This window comes from Podarcis erhardii, assembly GCF_964252035.2.
Source record: "Podarcis erhardii genome assembly, chromosome: 11".
Taxonomy (NCBI): Eukaryota; Metazoa; Chordata; class Lepidosauria; order Squamata; family Lacertidae; genus Podarcis; species Podarcis erhardii.
Window position 1 is genome coordinate 22,763,804 of NC_138501.1, and position 15,420 is coordinate 22,779,223.

A 15,420-nucleotide genomic window follows, 5' to 3' on the forward strand; every position below is an offset into this window, starting at 1 on the left:
GGTGTCTCAGTTAATTCTTAATGTTATGTTTTAAGAAGCCCCCAGTGTTATAACATATAAATGGCATAATTGTACTATTGCATTGTATTACACTGGTACCTCGGGTTAAGTACTTAATTTGTTCCGGAGGTCCGTTCTTAACCTGAAACTGTTCTTAACCTGAAGCACCACTTTAGCTAATGGGGCATCCCTCTGCCACCACGCTGCTGGAGCACGATTTCTGTTCTCATCCTGAAGCAAAGTTCTTAACCCGAGGTAATATTTCTGGGTTAGCGGAGTCTGTAAGCAGAAGCGTATGTAACCTGAAGCGTATGTAACCTGAGGTACCACTGTATTAGCACCACCATTTTAACCAAGGTTATGGAGCCTCTCTATCCCATAACAGAGGGAAAAAAGGGAACCCAAACGGTTGGAAAAGGCCACTTCAATCTAAGCATCTCACTTCTTGCAGTTTAGAGACCATTACGTCTTCGGCTACCTACCAGCAAACCAAAGCTGTTGATGTAAATGAAAGTTAACAATTGCAATGAAATATTGTGTGTGAAAGAAGTGGTCTCCATAAGGGTGTTTCCCGCTGCTCCTCTTTATCTCCCCTTTATTTTCTTGTTGGTTCTTTTTACAAGTGGATTGTCGTGAAATTCTGTAATCTTCTTATTCTGTGAGAATCTGGCATAAGCAAACATAATCCCATTACTCTTTATCATAAGTGGAGTTAATGAGTGCTGGGAAAGGTTGCCTAGTAAGGAAGGCTCCAACGTCTTTGAATAGGTGCCTGACAGAGAGCAGTGCAAACACAGCTCTGCAGTCAACCGGCTGCTTGGAAGGAGGCCATGTTGAGTTTCAGAACAGGTTACCCCACTGAGAGGCTCGTTGGCTGAAGAGTGCGGGGAAAAATACTTGAACTGAACTAAAAGAAATTATAAATACTACATCTAATGGCTGGCATTCAAGATTCTGGTCTGTAGGCTGTGTACACACCATACCTTTAAATCATATTCAAAACACACTCTTTCCCTCAAAGAGTTACGCTAAGTGCAGTTTACTCCTCGCAGAGTTGCAATTCCCAACAACCCTTAACAAACCACAGTGCCCACAATTCTTCAAGGGAAAGAATGTGCTTCAAATGTGCTTTAAAGGTGTAGTGTGTACACAGTGTAAGTTAAAAAAAAATAAAAAAAAAATTCCTTCCAGTAGCACCTTAAAGACCAACTAAGTCAGTTCTTGGTATGAGCTTTCGTGTGCATGCACACTTCTTCAGATACACTGTAAGTTTGTTACAGTGTAAGTTTGTTATAGCTCCTTCAGATACAGATACAGATACAGATACACTTCAGATACAGTGTAAGTTTGTTATAGCTCCTTAGCTAGTGCTAGGCAGTTGGAATGGTAGATATCAATAGGGTTTCATACATTTCAGTCACTGAGGAAAACCTGCCGCCCCAAACAAATGAAGTGCAGTAGAACGGGGCTTTAGTAGACTTTCAGATGGGGAAGAGTCAAATTAATATGTCTATTTGAGGCACCATCTTTTAGCCCAGTGGTCAAGCACGTTTCATCTTCGTTCATATGGGATGACACAGACTCACTTTCTCCCATTATACATTGAAATTGGCAAGGTTTTTAGGAGGATAAATTGCCACATAATTGAGGTTAGCAGAGCCGGGTTAGAGTTCAGGCACTCTTCAAGACAACCTCACTAAGGACCTAAGGAGAACTCTGCTGGATCAGACTAAGGCTGATCTCATCCAGCATTCTGCTCTCATCATGGCCAAGCAGATGCCAACCAGAAGCCTGCAAGCAGGACCTGAACGCCACAGGTGGGATTCTCAGTCACTCAGAGGCAGATGACTCTGCTCTATCAACTAAATATCTAGCAGCGGAAGTAGACCACAGCCATTGTGGTCAGCAGCCACTGATAGCCTTATCCTCCATGAATTTGCCTCTTCCTTTTTAAAAGCCTTCCAAGTTGGTGCCCATCACTGCCTCTTGGGGAGAGTGCTGTTGCGCCCATAACCCCTTTGTGGGCTTCCCCTAGGCATCTTTGTCCAGATTCTGAATCTTCCAGTATCCAACTTCATTGGATGGCCGTGACTCCTAGTATCATGAGAGACGGAGAAAAACTTGCTTTACGCTTTCTCCATACCATGCAAAATTATATGCATCGTTGTCATTTCCCCACTTAGATTTTCTCCAAACTAACCCCCCCCCCAAAAAAAGAACAGTGTAACCTTTCCTCATAGGGGACTTTCTCTTGCACCTTGTTTCAGCACCATCGTATACTTCTTGAGATGCAATGGCTGGAACTATGCACAGTATTCCAAGTGTGGTTGCACTCTAGATTTGTGTTATGTCATTACAATTTTGGCAGTTTTATTTTCAATCTTTACCCTCATGATCCTTAGGATGAAATTCACCCTTTTCACAGCTGCTGCACACTGGGTCAGCATCTTCAAGCTGTCCGCTGTGACCCCAAGGTCTTTTCCCAGTTCAGACCTGATAAACATACATGAGAAATTAGGATTTTTTATTATTTTATTTTTACCCCAGTGTGCATCTCTTGCTTACATTGAATTGCGCTTGCCATTTTACTTCCCATTCAGTTTAGAGGGATCCTTTTGGAGTTCCTTACAACCCCATGTGGTTTTAGCCACCCTAATTTATTTATTTTTGTATCATCAACAAACTTGACTGCCAAAGCCGCATCCCTCTAAAGCTGTATAACAAAATGAATTGTTAATCAAAGCGGACATTATGGATTCAGTACTGAACCAGGTTTGTTTTTCTCATCTCCCTCCCCTTTGCTTAACATATCCATCTTGATGAAGAGTTTTGGTGGACTCAAAAGTTTGCCCACTATTTTGTGACAATTTGATTGATCATAATAAGGCACTTGGGATTTTTTCAAAATAAAAATGATAGTTTAACCTTTAACTATGCAAGTTCATAGCCCACCCTTTTCTCCACATGGCTTATTTGGTGGGTTTCTTTCCCAGAAAAGTTAGTTACGGTAGTTAGTTGGTTAGTTACCGTAGTTATTTGGCGGCGGGGACATGCAGACGATTGGAAATACTGTTTCGCATCTTTGACATAGGCTGGTCTGCTTTAGATTTACAATGAGAGCTGTTTCCCCCTGCCTTTCCACTCTGGAACCCTTAAAATATGAGGCCTTTCTTTCTATCTCTTATTTGCTATGATGATAGGCATCCATTCTTAGCAATGTAAACACTTCAGTGACTCACAAAATCACCCTTTTTTCCCTTGGCGGCCAAAAAAGATCAGAAAAAAGACCCTGGACAATATAGCAGTGAACTGTAAGGGAGATGCAGAAATCTAAATAGAGACCATTATTTGTGGCGTGACACCCCTTTTTGCTTGTACTTATTTTTGATTCAGATTTGTCATGGCCAGTGGCTAGTATTTGGATTGGAATAAACATAATGAATGATACCAGCAGTTTGTGACTTCATTTGGAAAAAAAATGTCTAAATCAATTATGTATTCTCCCTCTCTCTTGTTAAAAATCCTGCATTTCTTCAGGTGAACACTGTTTTGATAGAAGATGATTCTCATACTTCAGATTTATTAAATGGGAGCTCCCTCTAGTGGCATTTATTATTATACCTCCTTTTGCTTGTGAACGTGAATGGCAAACACCACCAGGACTGTAGTCAAAGTGGGCCATTATGAAACAAGAGGGAAGCAGCAGCAGGCTTGAGGGATTCTGAAAGAATGCAGAGAAAAAGAACTTTATAAGTTCCTCTCCCTCAAAAAACAGCAGCAGCTCAATAAAAACTGAGCAAGATCAATAGCCATAGAATGACATGACAAAATGGGATGCCCTGCTTAGAGCAGTGTTTCCCAACCTTTTTTGGGCAAAGGCACACTTGTTTCATGAAAAAAATCTCGAGGCACACCACCATTAGAAAATGTTTAAAAAATTAACTCTGTGCCTATATTGACTATATATAAAGTAACTCTCTTTAATAGGCATCAAATAAACACAAAGAAAGTATTTTATAATTACTTTATTATGAAATAGTAAGTACCGTATTTTTCGTCCCATAGGACGCTCCGTCCCATAGGACGCACCTACTTTTTTTGGGGGGGGGGGAAATAAAGGAAAAATTTTTTTCCTTTATTTCCTCCCCCCTAAAACCAGGTCGGGGAACAGTGGGATGGCGGTGCTGCGCCTCCCCGCTGTCCCCCAAGCTTGTGGGGCTGGCCCATGTCTGCCTGGCGCGAGGGGCGCTCTGCTTCAGGGCGCCCCGCGCGTCGGGCGGCAGGCTACAGTCCGCAGCATGGGGAAACCTCTGTTTCAGGGCGCCCCCCGCGCCCCCCAGGTGCGCAAGGCTGGCCAACACCAGCGCGGAGCACAGGGCATCCTCTGAAGGGCGCCCCGTGCTCCGCGCTGCCAGCTGCCGCCCGCAAGCCTTGCGCTCCTGGGGGGAGATCCCCCGGGTGCGCAAGGCTGGCCAACACGAGCGCGGAGCACGGGGCGTCCTCCGAAGGGCGCCCCGTGCTCCGCGCTGCCAGCTGCCGCCCGCAAGCCTTGCGCTCCTGGGGGGAGATCCCCCGGGTGCGCAAGGCTGGCCAACACGAGCGCGGAGCACGGGGCGTCCTCCGAAGGGCGCCCCGTGCTCCGCGCTGCCAGCTGCCGCCCGCAAGCCTTGCGCTCTCGGGGGGAGGTCCCCCGGGTGCGCAAGGCTGGCCAACAGCAGCGCGGAGCACGGGGCGGCCTCCAAAGGGTGCCCCATGCTCCGTGCTGCCGGCTTCCGCCCGCAAGCCTTGCACTCTCGGGGGGAGATCCCCCGGGTGCGCAAGGCTGGCCAACACCAGCGCGGAGCACGGGGCGGCCGGCCGAAGCGAGCGGCGATGGGATGTGGGAGCTCGCTCGCTCGCCGCCCCGCGTGTGCTCGCCGCTGCCGCCCCGCCTCTCGCCGCCCGACTCGCCTGCCTCCCTCCCACGGCACACCAGGCAACGTCTCGCGGCACACTAGTGTGCCGCGGAACACCGGTTGGGAAACACTGGCTTAGAGGGAATAGCTGGACTGAAAAATACTATTTTAGATAGGAGGATACACAGCAAAATTTTGTTGCAGATTCCACTTGCTATGCTACTAATGTGCACTCATAATAATTCTTAGAAAAACTTAGGAACATTGGAAGCTTCCTTATGCAGAGTGCTGGTCTGGCTAGTTCAGTATTGTCCACAATGACTGGCAATGGCTCTCCGTGATTCTGAGCAGGAAAACTGAAACCTGGGACATTCTGCATGCAAAGCAGATGTCCTACCACTGCACAATGACCCTTCTCCAAGGAAGAACTTTGTACCCTCTGAAAGCTTGCCTTCCATATTTCCATACACATTGGGTGAATAAAAATGTAGTCTTACCTGCACTGGTTATGTGATATGAATATCCAAGCTATATCAATACAGTACTCTTTCAATTGAGCGAAGTTAAAATATCCCCACAAGAAAAGTCAGTGATCTTCATAGAGCAGTGCTGACATTATGCACGATGAATATTTTGCAGCTCTGTAAAAGGTATTTCATACATGTATGTCATGCTATTTATGATGATGAGTAAAAACACACTATATAATTGTATATAATAATAATAACAACAGCAACATCTATCCGTATAGCACTTTTGTGTGTGAGAGAAGGTGTTCAAAGTACATAAGATATTATTATTTTAGCAATACATACCCACCACTCTGCAATGGTGATATTATCTCTAATGGCGATATTATATAAATTGCAGGTGGGCGAAGCACAGAAGTTGGAAGGTAGCTTCATTTTAACATTTAACTTTTCGTTGTTGTGATTCATTCTCACTCACTTCCAGTGTCACCCTCTGTTCTATCCAACATGATGGTCTCCAGATGTTGCTGGCCTACAACTCCCATCAGCCCCAGCCGGCATAGCCAGTCATCAGGGTTGATGGGAGTTGTAGTCCTCACATGGGCTACCCAAGATTATTTTTTTTGAACAACCATTGAATGTTGTTATCCTGAACAGCCTGCATCTTCTCCCCACGTCAGCTTAAAAGCTGCTTTGTTACTTCTTCTCAGGGGCTGGGCAGAGGAGGAATGGTGGAGACCGGCTCCCTCTCCTGACCCTTCCAGGGAGGGGGAAGAGGAAGACAATATAGATTTACAACAGGGGTTGGAGGGAGGTAGCAGCTCAGAGGCAGATGAGGGGGGAAGCTGGTAATTCATGGGAGAGCTGGAACAACACTCAGCTGATACGTTGTCATTAGAAAGCATTCCAGAGCCTCCATCTCCCAGAACCCAGTGAGCCTTAACAGAAGGAGAGCAAAGAGCTCAAAGATAGAGGGCACGTAGCAGCACCCATAGAAGAGACGATGAGAATGACGAATGAGGAAGTGGGAGAAAAGGGGGGGGGGGTGTCGAGATTCACTTGGGACAACGCTGTTGTCCGAGAGGCTGGGTTCTATAGCCTCTCTCTGTAAAGATTGAAATAAAAAAGGACGGTAAGAAACTTTCCCTTGTCTTTATACTTTCCTGGGCAACCAGCCGGGAGCCACTGACAGCATCCTGACATTTCTTCAGCATTGTGCACCAATTGTTGGGTTCAGTGGTACCGTGGACAACCAAAGAACTATGATAATTCCTCTGAAAGCAAATAAGTTTTACTGATGTAATAAACGTTCACTTCCAGATACCTGTCCAGTAAACCTGGCTGCAATTAAGAATGCCACATGCAAGCCTGGCTTAAAAAAGACTGAACTCTCCAACTACTTTTACGTTTTCCTGCTGGGACAGCTGATAATGGGAGCAGGTGGGACTCCTCTTTACACGCTGGGAACAGCTTTCATTGACGACAGTGTCCCCAAGCACAAGTCTTCAGTCTACATAGGTAAGCTTAGCTGAAACTTATTTCAAGAAATGTCCATTTATATTGATTATCCAGCCATATTTGGAAGAATGTCCATAGTACCTCTGTGCCTTCTGTTTGTTTACTTACAATTGTATACATGCCTATAAGAGACGTAAGCTCTGCTGAGTCCAATGGGAGTCCAGTGTGTGCAGAACTGCAAGAGGTTGAACATACGCTAAAAAAAACAAAATGGCATAGTGGTTAGAAAGCTGGACTAGGACCTGGATTCAAATCCCCACTTGGCCATGAAGCTCATTTTACCCGGGGGGGGGGGGGCCTCAAGGTCCATAAATAGCAACACCCTAGTGGTCCTGGGCCCTAAAGAAGTTAGATTAGCTTCAACCAGAGCCAGGGCCTTTTAAACACTGGCTCCTGCCTGGTGGAACGGTCTGCCTCATGAGACCAGGGCCCTGCAGGATCTGATTTCTTTCCGCAGGACCTGTAAGACAGAGTTGTTCCGCCTGGCCTTTGGCTTGGAGCCAGTTTGATTCCCTCCCCCTCTTTCTTTTTCCCTTTTCCGTTCTCCTCCTATGATGAGGCTGCATTTTAATATTTTAATGTTTCAATATTTTAATGTTGTTTTTAAGTTTTTGTTAGCCGCCCTGAGCCCGGCCTTGGCTGGGGAGGGCGGGGTATAAATAAAAATTATTATTATTATTATTATTATTTAGATGCCCTTTTGTGAGGATAAAATGGGGAGGAGGGAGAACCAGGTATACCACCTTGAGCTCCTTGGAGGAAAGATGGCGTGTAAATGTCATAATGGATAAAAAGAAATAAGTTGAATATATGTGGGGCTCGCCCCTGGGATCAGCTCCAGCCTCCTGCATATTTACCCTCCATGCTTTCAGTGGGCTTCTGTGGAATCTAAAAGTGATCAACCTGTTTTGGCATCTGGGCTAAATGCATTTGGGATCCTTGCAATGCAAACTATTATCTTATATTTCTACTCTGCAGGAATTGGTTATGCCATGTCATTGATGGGTCCAGCTATCGGTTATGTATTAGGAGGACAGCTGCTTAACATTTATGTTGATTTCCATCGTCACCCGAGGCAAGGAGGTTTCTTCTTCTTCTTTCCTTTTACTTCCATAGTGTTACCCTAGAACTCCATTACCCCCCTCAACAACAATGTTACTAAACTTTGCATGTTAGCCTTATGCCAAACAGATAAAAAATATACCCACTGGATGTGGAACTGGGCTTGGGGCAACTTGCATTAGGATGTCAGAACAACCACAGAGTTAAGAGGCATTTTCTTTAGTTAACTTACTGTTTATTTGCTTTTGATCAATGAAGTAGAAAAATAAAACTTAGTTAGTGAACCAGAACTGTAAAAGACAGTAATTTTCCCAGCTGGTAAGGCAGCAGTACCATTGTTTATATAATTGTTATTGCGTTGGATCATAAAGGGCTCAGTATGTGATGAATAAGCAAGAGGTGTATAATTTATCTTGCAGAATAGCCTGGCAGAATGTACTGGAAAGTGACTCAGCTAATCATGTCTGTATTAAAACTGTGTTTGCTAAATTACTATCTTTCTAGACATGATATCACTCCAGAAGATCCACGTTGGGTTGGAGCTTGGTGGGTAGCGTTTGTTGCATGCAGTTTCTCTACGTGCCTTTTGGTAGCACCGTTTTCATATTTCCCAAAGCAATTGCCAGGTAAACACATTTTCTGAAGCAGGAGAGAAGTGCCATCCTGAGTGGTTAGGGCCTCGAATATCTAGTTGGAAGCTCTAAGGTTCTAGTATGAAAAGGGCTTGGAATATATAAGCTGCCTTGGCCTAAACATGGCTTCAGTGTTCCTGTTTTATGGTGACCTAGATTTTGTGAGGTGCTTGAGAATCATTTGCGTTAGTTGTTTTAGCCCTCGTAGTAATCAATGGAGAGATCACAGTTACGTCTGTCCACTTGCACATGACAAATTCCACTAGTGCAACGGGTTTTTCCTTCTGCCTTCCAATGCCTTGCCCCCTCAAATCTGCTCCAGAATATTCCCTTATCCTCCAGAGTAGATGTGGCAATCCTTTGTGGGCTGAAGGTGGAGAGGACGACAAAGAAGTCCCGTTGTGCTAGCTCATGCTATGTTGCTTTCCCCTAGGCTTATCTGACAAGTAATATTACTGAAGTATTGAAAGCAGCATGCACACGCACTCACATATGAAAGCAGGGATTCTAACAGAATCATGAAGCCACCATTTTTCATTTTTTGATAGAGACAGATATAAATCTGAGACTTCTATGTAGTTTACCTGTACTGCTCTACTTTAATCATCCGTTGGGGATTTGGATTCATTCATATATTTGTATGCATGTGTAAAACAATCAAGAACTGCCACAGTCTAGCATTTTTAGTTCCTGGTAGCTAGAATGCCCAATATTTAGAAATCACTTGGATGTCTTATAATTTTAAAAACCCATAATTATGAGAGAAACAGCTCTTCCTTGCACATTGCCTAAGAAGGTGTGGAGGCCAGGTGCAGATGAACTATAAAACTGAATCTGTTTTAGGAATCAGATTTTACCTTTAGAAAGGTAAAAAGGTATAAAGGAAGAAACTTTTCTCAAACACCTGGGCTATAATGATTTTGGCCAGGTGGACCCCAAGACCTTGTTTGCAGGAAAACTGTCATCTTACTCTAACGTATCTCAGAAAATGGCCACAAGCTTATGTCTTTCAGACAAAATACCAAGTCCCCTCGTGAATCCCTGCAGTTATGCTGACAGGGTGGGACTTTGGGGCAGAAGTCCAGGGCACCACTTAGCAGAATGAGGCAGTGGTCCCCCAATGCAGCACAGAACTGGCTTTTCCTATTTTGATCCAAGGTTGTGATGCTTTGCCCAGTTTCCTGGCTAGGCCACTGTGGAAGGTCCCTCTGACGCATAGAGATTTTCTTTTTTCTTTTTTCAAGCATGGGTGGAATCCTCGCCCTCAAACTTGGATGAAGTGATGCATCACCCAGTTCTGATGCAGCGGCAAATTCAGGGTAGAAGGGCTTGGTGGAAATCTCTGTCCAGAAGCCAAGTGTGGGGCAGATGGGCCATAAAGCTTCCAGCAGTGGCCTTAGGATGGCCACCTCCGTAGATTAGCATCTTGGGGAGGCCATAACCTTGGAACGACCCTGCAGCGGTTTCAGCCCTCCCACAGGAGGCTGAAATAGATATACAGCCAATGCCTGAGCCAATGATCCACCTACACCTGTAATCCATAAAGTTGTGGCCATTTTCAACCCAATAGGTTGTCTGCCCGAGCCTGTTCTGCCACAGGTTATCTCATTGCCGACAGGCGGGGGGTGGGGATGGCTTTGTGACTTGGCCCGCAAGAGATTTTCTTCTTTTCTTCTTTTAAAAAGCAGAGCTGTCTTTTAAATGTCCTGGCTGTGCTTTTTAAATAAACAAACCAGACCGAATATAAGCCAATCCCTATCAGCCACAGTTGTCAGGAAGGAAGGCTTGTGTGAGTCAATTAGAGATGTTGAAAAAGAAATTAAATGTGCCGAGTTTTTCACATCGGAGATGGATAAGAGTGTCAGACTCCTTGTAACTGTTTATACTTAACAGCACATGTTCAACAGCATGGGGGACGAGGGAAACAGACTCCAGTTCACAAAGGAATCACATACACACATGCACCCATCCAAGCAAATTGGCTGACTCCAAATGGTCCCAGATATGGAGCTTTGTGAAGTTAATTTGTCAAACATTAAAAACAGCAGCTTATTTCCTTGTGATTTCTGTTCTCTAGTGCCAGGTACAGCTGTTAATCATGCCTTTCTGTTACCATATATATATATATATATATATATATATATATATATATGCTTGATGAGTTTTCTCCCCCACCGCCTCAGGTACGCACAAAATACGAGCTGAAAAGATTTCTGAAGCACATCATGGTGGAGCTGACATTCAGTCTGAATATGGTGGGAGGAGTCTCAGAGACTTTTTGCTGACACTCTGGGTAATTATAAGCAAGGAATCTAGAACAGTTTCCTCAGATTCATGTCATTGCCTATCTGTGTGCTTGAAGTGCTAATAACACTTCCATAGACAACATGACCCTCTTGTCATGTTTCCTTTCTGGTTGGGTGCTAGGTATGATTGGCTATCTGATCACGTTATTTAATTCATAACTTTTGGTAAATGGGACAAAGTAAAAAACAGAATTATAACCCCAAAGCAATGCTTTAACTAGGAATAATACAGTTTATCAACACATACTTTTTTTAAAAGCAACAACACCCACAAGTAAATCTGCTTGTCAATGCACAGTCACTGATTATTATCTCTCAGAATTGTTTTGTGTCCACCTCTTCCCCTAAGCCCAGGTTACACACGACATGAATGCAATTAACATGCACAGTTTGAAAAATGTAAAATAGTAGCTTCAGGGGGGTTGCAAGCTGAGAGTTTAACCATTCTCTCCCTGCCATGGTCCGAACAGAAATCCCTGCTTGGAAACTGCCATTTGCAACAGAAGGGAAGCCTGCGTTTAGGCCAGTGGCATCCCAGGCTTAGACCATCTCAAAGTGACACTATTTTTAATCCCTCCCCAAATAATGTAAGAAGGAGACAGAACTGACTTTTAAAAATGAACACGTTACAAAAGTGCTGCAAACCAGAATTAGACTTACCCATCCATTCCTAATAATAGTTTTGTGACAAAAATCCATATCAGTTCCAATATTTGCAGTATCAAACTTGTTAATTGCCAAAATATAAGAAAATGTCAGAAGTCACAAAATAATTCCTCCCCCTTTTTTTCTAGTTGCTTCTGAGGAACCCAGTGCTGATGTGTCTTGTATTCGCCGCCTCAATGGAAGCCTGTGTTGCCACTGGCTTTGCAACTTTCTTGCCCAAATTTATAGAAAACCAGTTTGGATATACATCTAGCTATTCAGCCACCTTAGGGGGTAATGTATTTCTCTTATCTATTTTACAGAATATGCTCTTAACCTGTTTACTGCTTGAATTTAATAACAAGAGCAGAGTAAAACTGGATTAGTAATACAAAGTCTGCAGTTCTAAACAGGTTTACTGGGGAATATGGCCCACTGAACCCTGTGAGGCTTATTTCTGTGCAAGTATGTTTTCCTAGTGCATGGCTAAGAACATACCCTCCAAGTGTCCCTATTTTCTAGGAACAGTCCTGGAATTACAGAAGCCATCCCAGTTTCTGATTTGACCCCCAAAGGTCCTGCTTTTCCTGCATAGGATGTCCCTATTTTCATTGGAGAAATGTTGCAGGGGGATGTAAGAATCAGCTAGGAACTGAGCTGACGTCTCTTGGCCTGCACACTGATCCCTTTGAGAGGAATCAGGGAAACTAGCCACAATGACTGTTTATACCTCTATGTCAGATATAGTATTTCTGAATGTTGATTGCTGGGAATCACTATTGGGAAGAATGCTTACAGGATCCCCTGGGCATGGCCACCTGGAAAACAAGATGCTAGACTTTGACAGCCTTTGGCCTGATCAGGGAAGAATGTTATTATATTCTTAAGCAGTATGAAACTCCTCTTGGCTAGATCTTTATTTAATTGCTTCTGCATTAGCCCTGGGTATGTCAGACACTGGTCTTGACTAGGTGGTTATTTCAGATATTTCTAAACTGAGGAAAAAATGTCCTCCTCAGATTTGCTTCCCCACACAGAAACAGTGAATTGGAAAGGGGTAATACCATCTTTTTGTGCTGGTGTGGGAAGGTTTTTCTGAACCATAGGGTGGTAACAAATTGGTAGTAGCAGCAACTTTTAAGAAGTCATCTTTTTCCTACTTTCCATGTGTGTGACCACAATTCTGTCCCGTGCCCCAAATGTGAAGAGACATTTCCAGAATATGTTTGTGTGGCTCTTAGGATGAGGCTGTACCATAAAGAGGCTTTACTGGGGACACAGCTTGAGTTGGCATGTTTTTAAAAAAGGGAGTCTACTTAGCGTAACATGTGGTTTGGCACTGAGAGAGCATGCTGGCCAGAAGAGAAAGTGCAGTTGAGATCAAAGATATATAACCTTTGGCTCTTTGTGTGTAGCATTAGATTCATGCATAACAGTGCAGTTAGGTTCACTGGCCCTGTGATGCGCAGCAAAAGTTGACTGGCAAGCCACATGGGTACAAAATCAAAATGATTTGAAGCATGTGGTAAGATGGAGTTTGGAGTGGCAAGCTAGGGTGGTGCAGTTGTTAGAGTGCTGAACTAGGACCTAGGAGAGACACAGGCTCAAATCCCCACTCAACTGTGAAACTCATTTGGTGACCTTCTGCCTCTCAGTCTAACCCCACAGGGTTGCTGTGACAATATGGGGAGGAGGGAAGATCATGCACACAACTTGAGTTCCTTGAAGGAAAAGGTGGAATATAAATATTATAATAAATAAACTGATTTAACTGTTGTTTAGATATTATTTAACATTCAATATATTCTTAAGCCCTTTTTGTGTGTGATAGTCATGTAGGTCTTTCATGGGTAGAAAGGGAAATGGGACCTAGCCTTGCCTCAGCATGATGCACTTCACGAGTCCTGCATCCTTGATATTGGTATCTGTGCGCCATGTTGGGGTAGGATTAGCATTATAACCCACTTTTGCTTCTGTCTGTGAAAGTTTTATGTGCATGTACCATTTCTATATGTTCACTGTTTTATATTTTCTGCTATTATTAACAATAAATGTGAATTCAATCTCTGTTGTCACCTTGTTTCCCCGCAGGACTTGTGTTGGTCCCAGGAGCAGCAATAGGCCAAATCATAAGTGGTATCTTAGTTTCCAAGCTCAAACTAAATTGCAAAAGCATACTCAAGTTCATCGTCCTTACTTGTTCAGTGGCGCTTGGATTCAATATGGTCTTTTTAATTGCTATATGTGGGAATACGCCATTTGCGGGTGTCTCAGAAGATTATAATGGGTAAGTATTTGTTCAAAAGAATAACAATGAGATGGGTCTGACTGTGTGTACTTCTATGAGTGTATACTACTGATGACAATTCTCTCTCTCTCTTTTTAATAATTTTTATTAATTTTCATCATAAAAAATACATATCACATCACATTACAACTTTAACAAATTTTTCACTTTTGGACTTCCTTCAGCCTCTCTGATAATAATCCAAATTAAATTTTTTAATTACACATTTCTTGAATTTGCTATTGCCTTTTAGTATACCCTTTGATACCTGTTTTTCTTTTTTGCAATATTTCTTAGGCTTTTACAGAGCTTCTTTAAATGCCACCAACATTATTTCATTATCACTTATACCTTCCCAATACTCCACCAACTTTCCCCAGTCCTCGATAAACTTTTGATCTCGTAGATATCTGATCTTCCCTGTCAATTTATCAAGTTCTGCATAGTCCATCAGCTTCATTCTCCACTCCTCTAGTGTTGGTACTTGTTCCTGTTTCCAGTTCTGGGCCAGTAATATTCTCGCCGCTGTTACTGCACATTGGAAAAGTTTACAATCCTTTCTATTTATACTGATGACAATTCTCAGAGGATGACCTCCAAACCATCTTAAATATATTTACAGAAGTTTACAAAAAGTTTGGCCTATCGCTCAACATCCAAACAACCAAAGTGCTGCACCAACAAGTACAAAATAACCCCTCTGCAGCATCACAAATCCAACTCAATGGTGTAATGTTAGAAAATGTCCATCACTTCTAATTGGGCAGTTATCTTTACATAAGGGCCAACATTGATGCCGAAATCCAGCATTGCCTGAGCTCTGTGAGTGCGGCTTTCTTCCGATTGAAGTGCAGAGTGTTTGAGGACCAGGACATTTGAAGGGAAACCAAAATGCTTGTTTATAAAGCTATTGTACTACCAACCTAACTGTATGCTTGTGAAACATAGACCACTTATAAATGCCTTCTCCAGCTCCTTGAAAGATTCCGTCAATGGTGTCTATGAAAAAATTTACACATCGCTTGGGAAGACAGGTGAACTAATACTAGTGTACTGGAAGAAGCAAAGATTGCCAGTGTTGAAGCAATGATTCTTCAACATCAACTTTGTTGGACTGGACATATTGTGTGGGTGCCTGATTATCATCTTCCAAAGCAACTACTCTATTCTGAACTTAAAAATGCAAAGCGTAATGCTGGTGGTCAACAAAAGAGGTTTAAAGACTGTCTCAAGGCAAATCTAAAAAAAATGTAGTATGAACACCAACAATTGGGAAACACTTGCCTGCAAGCACACCAGTTGGAGAACAGCCTTTACCAAAGGTGTCATGGGCTTTGTAGACACTTGAACTCAGGACGCAAGGGAGAAACATGCTAAGAGGAAGGGCACACTTGGCAAATCCACACTGTGATCAATTCCCTCCCGGAAACCTATGTCCCCACTGTGGAAGGACGTGTGGGATACAGAATTGGCCTTCACAGTCACTTACGGACTCATTGTTAAAACCGTGTTTATGGAAGACAATCTTACTCGGCTACGAGTGATCGCCAAAGAAGAAGACTGCTATGAGAACAAAAATCCAATGTAGCTAGTTTTATATATAAT

General features: G+C 43.3%; 1 protein-coding gene across 1 annotated transcript in view; it reads left to right on the plus strand.

Moving 5' to 3' along the window:
- The window catches only part of SLCO4C1 (solute carrier organic anion transporter family member 4C1), a 35,236-nt gene that overhangs the window by 10,115 nt on the left and 9,701 nt on the right, over positions 1–15,420 (plus strand). The window contains exons 3-8 of the mRNA XM_081880640.1: positions 6,686–6,883; positions 7,862–7,958; positions 8,450–8,571; positions 10,761–10,870; positions 11,678–11,822; positions 13,620–13,815. Of these exons, the coding sequence (XP_081736766.1) occupies positions 6,686–6,883; positions 7,862–7,958; positions 8,450–8,571; positions 10,761–10,870; positions 11,678–11,822; positions 13,620–13,815 (868 nt within the window). The remainder of the gene's footprint in view (positions 1–6,685; positions 6,884–7,861; positions 7,959–8,449; positions 8,572–10,760; positions 10,871–11,677; positions 11,823–13,619; positions 13,816–15,420) is intronic.